Source organism: Monodon monoceros, unplaced genomic scaffold (assembly GCF_005190385.1).
Source record: "Monodon monoceros isolate NGI ecotype Baffin Bay Population unplaced genomic scaffold, NGI_Narwhal_1 Super_Scaffold_22, whole genome shotgun sequence".
Classification (NCBI taxonomy): Eukaryota; Metazoa; Chordata; class Mammalia; order Artiodactyla; family Monodontidae; genus Monodon; species Monodon monoceros.
Window position 1 is genome coordinate 58,559,972 of NW_021703779.1, and position 8,829 is coordinate 58,568,800.

Below are 8,829 nucleotides of genomic sequence, written 5' to 3' on the forward strand. Positions count from 1 at the left end.
CCCCCCCTCCCATAGGGATGGTTTGCTTCAGCACCTACAGTACCATAGCCAGCATCTAAAGAACTTTCACAAAATATTTGTGGTGTGGATAGAAGGGGAAAACGGATGGATAAATGGATGAATTCTTTCGGACAAGAGGTTTTCAGAGCTCCCTCTGCCACCAGGACAACTGTCTCACACCGATGGTCTGCTCAGGTCCCCAGGGTTGCAGCTAAGCCCATTTCCTTGGCAAGCCTCAGTGGACCTGCTCCCCATCTCCCCCAGACATGCCTTCCAGGCCCCACTGACAACCCAGGAGGGCTCACTACACACACCGGCCACAGGGCTGGCTCACACACACGTGCACACACATTCCTGCACAGGCAGGCACCCATACCCATGTGTGCACTCACAGATTCCACGTGGACCATGCCCAAGCGCGTCAGGCTAGAGGCCCCGGGTGGCCAACTGTCCTGCTTTGCCTGAGATAACCCAGATTTCAGCATCGAGAGTCCCGCTAAACCCTATGAGCCCTCAGTCCCAGGCAAACCAGGACTTTTGGTCACCCTGCCAAAGGCCGAAGACTCACCAATAACCAAGGCGCTGAGGGCCCACTGGAAAAGAGCAAAGACCTCCAGCGCGGTCTTGAGGTCCTTCTTGGAGGGCAAGAGCATTATGTCCAGGGTCCCAGTGGCTCCCGGTAAGTGCAGTTGGGCTGGCCAGTCCCACCTGCTCAGGGGCTGGTGGGGTTTCCTCCCTTTGTGCTTTCTTCTTCAGCCCCTGCCTAGTCTCCACCCCTGTCTAGTCTCCACCCCCTAACCTGCCCTCCCCCCACCACAGGACCACAGGACTACACGCTGCGGCTGCTTGTCCAGTTCCTTCCAACCGTCTACCCACCTGCACTTTACCCACTTGGGCATGGCCCGGGCTATGATTGTGACACCCTCTTGCACACTTATGCAGAGAAGTGTAGATGGAGCTCTGGTGTGGGAAGTGAGTGGAGATGAGGATGGGGCTGCTGTGAGGCCTCCAGAGCCAGTGTGGATGGGGGGAGAGGGGGCAGGGAGGAGCCCAGGGCACACATGGCACCCCGAGTCTACATTTCGGTTTATGAGGCCCAGCTGTCCATGGTCTTTCGGTGACAACGTGATTGGGGAGGAGGAGGTCACAGGTGGGGTGTGCCTGGCAGGTGCAGAGGAGCAGAAGCCTGGAGCTGAGTGAGTGAAAGGAGCTGAGGAGGTGACGTCAGAGAGCTTGACAGGGCCAGAGGGTGTAAGGCCTTGGCCTTCTCCTCTGACTGAAATGGGGTGTCAGTGCGGGGTTTTGAGCAGAAAAAGGAAAGGATTGCCTTCCGGTTTTAAAGGGCCAGGGAAGAAGGAGCCTTTTGAGGGAGGATGGCAATAATCCATGCAGATATGACGGTGGCTCAGGGCAGACTGGCGGGAGTCAGGACGGTGGGAAACGTTTGGATTCTGGGTGTCTCGTCCGATGCAGAGGCCCCACGTAAGCACTGTCCTCTCTGAGGCTCAGAAGCCTCTACAGGGGAGCCTCGCTGGTGAGCAGCCCCCATGCGCTCCGCCTTGGCCTGCAAACCTTCCTTGCTTTCAGTTTCGTCCCATCCAGTCCTTCAGGAAATGTGTGGAGGGTGTTGAATGGTTGTGAAGGGGCTGCTGGGAAGGGAGGCTGAAAAGGGCAACGGAGACAATCTCTGAGTCAGGACACGGGGATGGGGAGTTTGGGCTTAATCCTGGGGACCCGGACGAGGTGCCATCAGCTTCTGACCAGGGATGGTGACTTGTGCCAAATGCCACAGAAGGACGACTGTCAGGCCCAGGGTGACTGTCAGGGTCCAGGGACCTAGTTGCCCCCATGATAGACACACAGGCTCATCCCCCTCCTCCTCTCTAATACCCACTTGCAGGCCCAGTTCTGCAGCCACATAATGTAAGTGCATGGGCTCATGGGGACTTTCCCCAGCGCTGCAAGGCCTGCTGGCCCACATCTCCCGCCCTGCTAGACTGACTTCACTGTTTGGGGTAAGGGCAGCCCACTCCTTAGCCCGCCTCCTGTTGGGGAAACTTCCTGAGACTATCCCCCATCGGGGAACAAAGCTCCATAAACACTGAACACAGACGAGAAGCCAGGGATGCTCTGGCAGGTAAGAAACAGTCCCCCTAGGAGTTTGGGATTAACATATACACACTACTATATATAAAAGAGATAACTAATAAGGACCTACTCTATAGCACAGGGAACTCTACTCAATATCTTGTAACAACCTATAATGGAAAAGAATCTGAAAAAGGATATATATATGCATATATATATGTATATACATGTAATATATGTATACATATGTATCTATATATACCCACATATAACCAAATCGCTTTGCTGTACACCTGAAACTAACACAACATTGTAAATCAACTATACTTCAATAAAAATTTTTTAAATTAAAATTAAGAAAAAGAGAACAGAAACAGTCCTGCCTGGGCCTCTGGTGTGGAGGGGGTGGGGGATAGGAGTCACTGGTAACAGCCAAGGTTCTGACTCGGTCTCTGGGTGGATAGCAGGGAAGGAAATGCAAGAGGACGAGACGTCTTGCAAGGCTGACAGAGCAAATTAGAAGCTTAGCTCGGGCCACCATCTGTGAGAGGTGCCTGTGGGGCAAGCAGGCCCTGTGATGTCACATGAAGCTGGCTGCCTGTTTCTAAAGTGTGTTCTGCTGACCCTGGGCTTCCAGAGACCTGCTGCCGGGGCAACTGCAGCGGGGGCTGAGCAAAGGGCTCTGGAGTTGCCAGCTCCCACTTGAAAGAGAGCACCAGCTCTTTTTTACTCTGCTTCCAATTGGAATTCCAGGAAAGATTCTACTGGACAAAAGGATGGGGGTGGGGGCGGGGAAGGAGAAGCCTCCGCGAGGCCCTGGGGAGCCTAGCAGGGAAAAGATCTGCACTTCCCTGCCAAGGAGAAGCTGCCTCCGTCTGGCCCAGGTGGGCCGTGGGCCAAATGCACGGGGCCCAGGGACACGTCCAGGGGCAGAGCCAAGGCAGCAAGTGGAGACTGCAGCCAGCCCGAAAAGAGAGGACCCTCTGCCCGCCACAGAGGAAGAATGCCTGGCCGCTGAGTGGTCTCTGTCTCCACAGGGCTGGCCCTGAGGGGGATCCTCATTCATACTCAGCCCAGCCCTGAGGACTTGGGTTTTGTTATTCTTGCCTCTTCATGCATCTGTCCATCCACTGACCTTGACTCCTCCACCTCCCACCCTGGTCTGGGAGCTCTCAGGGGCAGAAACTGGGTGGTACTGGGTCTTACTCTTCTCACGTGCTCAGCCCCTAACACAGGCTACATGGCAGGCACGCACTGGTGTTCATTATAAAAATGCCTGAGTGGGTGGAGGCCTGACCCATTTGCCTGGCACTGGGCAAATCTCTGGGGTTTGTCTTCCTCAAGTGTAAATAGGAGATGAATACTCCCTCTCGGACTTGTGAGAATCCACATAAGGAACAGATGGTCAGTCACTTTGTGAGCTGTGAAATGGTGTCCACACGTAGGTTGCTGCTGTCACTGTCCTTAAGAGGAGGGGATGGGCACTGAAGAAAGAAAGCCCAGAGTCTGGGCCTGCCCTGGGATGGGTTTCCCTCCAAGCAGTGTTACCTTGGAAAATGGGTGTCAAAAACGTAAGAGCAGAATCAATGACAGCAAGAGTGTTTGGAATATTATAGAAACTCTGACTTCCCATCTGCACAGAGAAAGCCATGTGCCCAGCTGATGCATCTGCATGCATCCCACCATCCTAACACCAAAGAGAAAAATGGTGAAGGCTCTTTGGGGGCTTCTAATTCTTAGTCTTATCCTCCTCCATCATCTCCCCACCCCATCCTTTTAAAATCCCTAGAGATTCTGAGGCTCAGAGACTGTCAGAGCTGGAAGGACTCTCCAAGGTTTCTAATTCCAAGTTACTCATGGAGGGCTCCTCATGGCTGTCATCGAGTGCCCTGCCAGTGAAATCCTTCTTCCTGCTCTCAGACCGAGGCCCAGCTCTCCACTGGTCCTACTCTACTCCCCTGGAAACAGACAAAAAAAACAAAGCTAGTCCTTCCCTAACAGAGCAGTTTTTACCCCACCCTCATAGGGTTCCCAGATAGAATACAGGGTGCCAGTTAAATCTAAATTTCACATAAACAACGAATAATGTTTTAGTATAAATATGTCCCAAATATTGCATGGGACATACTTATACTAAAACATTCACTGTTCACCTGAAATTCAAATTTAATGGAGTCTTGTGTCTTTATTTGCTAAACTTGGTAACCCTCAGTCCCAGGATCATGTGGTCAGCAGTTGACTTTTTCTGTCACATCCAGAGAGCAGACCCCACTCAGTGACCTAGGGAGGCCCGTGGGTCACCTCCAATTTCTCAGCTGACCCAGAGATCATGGTAGCTCCCATCTTCTGCACGTAATAGTTTAGTCAAATTCTTTCAAAGTTGTCCTCATTATGCTAGGGGGTCTTTCCTGCACACTTCACACCCACACCCATCCCATCCAACTCTTCTGCTTGTTGGGCAGGGCTTTCTGGTTCAAGTTCCAGTCTCCCTTTCTCACAGCTGGCAAACTAAGAATGATCAGGAGGTGGAGACTGACCAAGAAACCAAAACAGGACATTAGGGATGGGGGCAGGAAAGGCCAAGACTGACTCAGCTGGAAGGTGCCAGAGGACTGGAGATGGCCGCTCTCCTCTGCCCTGGTGGGCAACAGGGACCTTTTCTATTTCCAAAGGGACCCCAGGATTTGGGGGGCTCACATGGCCATTTCTCCCAGAAGACTAACCCTTACATCTAACCTCATGCCACTGGTGACAGTAACGAGTCTCACACTCTCCTACATGAACGCATGTGATCCCTTAGCAGACGGGGAAGGAGAAGCTACACTGAGTATATAGACCATTGATAAGGAAGAAAAAAGGAAGAAAGAGGGCTGGGACCCTAGTCAAGAGCAAGATTGTTCCAAAGCTCAGCTTTAATTTTGCATGCCATTCTGCAGTTCCTTGTTTTTTGTTTTGTTTTGTTATTTTAGGTACAGTTCTTATTTTATTGCAAGGCACACAATCATATATACAATGCATAATTATCACCTTCTAAGTACAAGATATAAAGAATATACATTAAAGACTATATGGATATGCTTCTGTTTCAGAGAAGAAAACTGCCTTAGGGCAAGCAGATTCATGCCCTTTTGGGAACAGATTTTCATATTTATGCTGAATCTTCCAAACAGCTCTTGCTTAGAAAATAAATCTCACTGAGTGGACATACAATCTTGTCACAGTTTTCTCCTTAAAAAGCTCTAATTTAAAGCCAGCCAGTGTATTCCTGTTATTCCAGTTATTCTTCTTATGTCCCAGTACTAGATAAAACACCTATAAATTGCCTGATAACAGTTATACAGATTTAAGAACTTTATTTCTCAGTAATGCATCACAGAATGAAACCATTTTCTTAAGACTTATGTGAATTTTCCTTGATTTTTTCAAAACTATCTTTCCAAACTATGTTTCCTTTTTAGTATTAAGTCTGGAGTTTTGACTTAAACTCTACATAGGGGATACATCCAGATTCATAAGAGTAAAACAAGACGCTAACAGTGGTTCTACTCTTCTTCCAGTCAGAATTATGGTTTTTCATCCTCATTGCCGCCTTCTGCACAGTTTTATTTCTCTGCAATTTTCTGACCCCTCACTAGGTCCTGTCTTCCAGTTCTTGCCAGGGACGGGAGAAGGGACTCATGAAGGAAGCTGAATTCAAGGTTAGATATGTGCAGTTCTGGTCCCAAAGAGACACAGTGGACAGTACACTCCTTGCTGTGATTGGAGAACAGGAACATGACGAGATGGGACACAGATACACACTCTCACACACTGTGCATGCACACAGTATCCACACATGCACACACACACACACACAATGCACACGCATACATACACTCAACTCTCACACACACGCATACACACATTTGACAAAGAAATATATTTGTGTAAGAGATATTTTTCCTAACATACATGATTCACTTTAACATCCTTTAAAGTACTGCCCTAAAATGACCCTAAAATTACATACCCGTCCTCTCGTCTTCTGCTTTGGGGACTCTGGTGCTTCCAACAATGGAGAAGCTTGGAACACCGTGACCTCACGGGCACTGAGAGCTGTTTCTCTCTCTCCTGGGGCTGCAAACTTAGCCACAAAGAGATGCAGGACGCTCAGGTTAATCTTTAGACTGCAATAATGGCAAGATGCTATGAGGGCATGTGGAGTGTGAATTTAAAGAGATTGTCATATTTCCCACATCAGCAGGGTTTGTTCCTGGAACCCTCCATTTAAATATCCCTCCCGTATGATGGCCAAAATTTTTAACCATGGGGTGAATGTCAACCAGTATTTAAGCCATGCCTATCTACTTTTAGTTATAAGAATACAAGGACACCTAAGAAAATCAATGAAATGTAAGAAATGCTCAAAAGAGCACTTCATTTTCATCAGGGAAAACCTTGCCCCACTGCCTTCACTCAGCTGCGCTAGGTGCCATGAAAATCTGCAAAGTAGACAAACATCATCACAGTAAAATTCTGAAACCACGTACAAACTCTTCCATGCAAGGTATGTTTCCAAAAGGAAAGAATACACACACAAGAGAGGAAGTACTCGGTAAACAGAACCTATCGATGTAGTGATGGCGGTAGTTATATAGTCTATACATTTGATTTTCCTATAAGTTCCAGAGGATGCTGCCCTATAACATACGAGCTTAAAGAAGAGATGGGTGTTATTTCTAAATTAGCCCTTTCTTCTGCCCAGGCAAATTACAGAAAAAGCCATTACCTTGAAACCATACATTTCTGCAGTTCCTTGTGTTTTGACTGTCTTCCCCTACTTGGCTATAAGCTCCTTGAGGTTAGGGATCCTTGTCTACTGTGTTCATGGTTATATCCACAGTGCCTAGCACAGTGCCTGGCATCTCGTAGGACTGATAAATGGTGGCTGACCAAATGAGAAAAGCAGTTCAAGCATAGGAGTACAGTCAAGGACAAGGCTGGGGTCAGTATAGAAACCCAGCATGAACAGAGCAGGAAACTCTTATGACCTTAGAGCCTGAAGGGACAGGTGGGAGGGTGAGGAAAGAACAAATCCTCAGAAAGATACCCCAAATACCTTCAGTGAGGTTGGCTTCCTGTTGCTCAATCTCCCAGCCTCCTTACTCACCTCCAACACCTACACCCCAGCGATATAATCCTGCATCTCCGAGTGCTGGGGAGTGATTCTCCAGATGCATAGGAGCTGTGAGCATCTGTAGCATCCAGGATGAGATGATTTCCTCACATCTTCTCTCTTTACACCAAAATATCATTGTATGCTGTTGTTTCTAATTAGGAAAACTTGAATATAATGGCTTGTGTTTGACAATTTCTCAGCAGCCCTTGAGCTCACTGGAAATCTCCCTCTGATGTGAGCTAGGAACCCAGTCCAGACAGACACTTAAGGACCAATAAACTCTGAACTAATGAGTATGCTGATTACCATGGAAACTGCTGTCTCTGCTGGCCTATGAAGGGGAGGAGGACTGGCGGTGATGAAATGAAACGGGTAGGATGTGTGAGAATGGAGTGGGGGCAGGAGCTGGGAGGTAGGGACTGGGGTAAGGTAGAGGAAAGGAACTTCCATTTATTACTGTCTTCCTCGGTGCCGGACACTGAACTGGGTGCCTGACATACATTTGATCATCACAGCCCCCTGCAAGACAGGCATTAATTCTTTTCCCCTCCCACCTCACCAACTGGCAAAGCATATGCTGTTGATCAACAAGATGACCTATCACCATTCCCACTGCTTCTTATTGGAAAAGATAACCTTGAACTCCCTGCCAACTAATCCTTATCAAAAACTCAGCTGTGGACGTTACTGAGCTCTGCCCACCAGAGCAACAGCCAGCTCTACCCACCACCATTCTCTCCCATCAGGAAGCTTGCACAAGCCTCTTAGATAGCCTCATCCACCAGAGGGCAGACAGCAGAAGCAAGAAGAACTACAATCCAGGAACCTGTGGAACAAAAACCACATTCACAGAAAGATAGACAAGATGAAAAGGCAGAGGGCTATGTACCATATGAAGGAACAAGAGAAAACCCCAGAAAAACAACTAAATGAAGTGGAAATAGGCAACCTTCCAGGAAAAGAATTCAGAATAATGATAGTGAAGATAATCCAGGACCTCAAAAGAAGAATAGAGGCAAAGATCGAGAAGATGCAAGAAATGTTTAACAGAGACCTAGAAAAATTAAAGAACAAACAAGCAGAGATGAACAATACAATAACTGAAATGAAAACTACACTAGAAGGAATAAATAGCAGAATAACTGAGGCAGAAGAACGGATAAGTGACCTGGAAGACAGAGAGATGGAATTCACTGCTACAGAACAGAATAAAGAAAAAAGAATGAAAAGAAATGAAGACAGTCTAAGAGACTTCTGGGACAACGTTAAGCACAATAATGTTCACATTATGTTGTGAACAGGGGTCCCAGAAGGAAAAGAGAGAAAGGACCGAAAAAAATATTTGAAGAGATTATACTTGAAAACTTCCTTAACATGGGAAAGGAAATAGCCACCAAAGTCCAGGAAGTGCAGAGACTCCCATACAGGATAAACCCAAGGAGAAACATGCGAGACACATAGTAATCAACTTGGCAAAAATTAAACACAAAGAAAAATTATTGAAAGCAGCAGGGGAAAAACGACAAATAACGTACAAGGGAACTCCCATAAGGTTAACAGCTGATTTCTCAGCAGAAACTCTA

General features: G+C 47.7%; 1 protein-coding gene across 1 annotated transcript in view; it reads right to left on the reverse strand.

Annotated features, from left to right (window-relative positions):
- The window catches only part of AWAT2 (acyl-CoA wax alcohol acyltransferase 2), a 19,089-nt gene extending 18,436 nt beyond the window's left edge, over positions 1–653 (reverse strand). The window contains exon 1 of the mRNA XM_029240189.1: positions 569–653. Within this exon, the coding sequence (XP_029096022.1) occupies positions 569–653 (85 nt within the window). The remainder of the gene's footprint in view (positions 1–568) is intronic.
- Between the last annotated feature and the right edge of the window lie 8,176 nt (positions 654–8,829).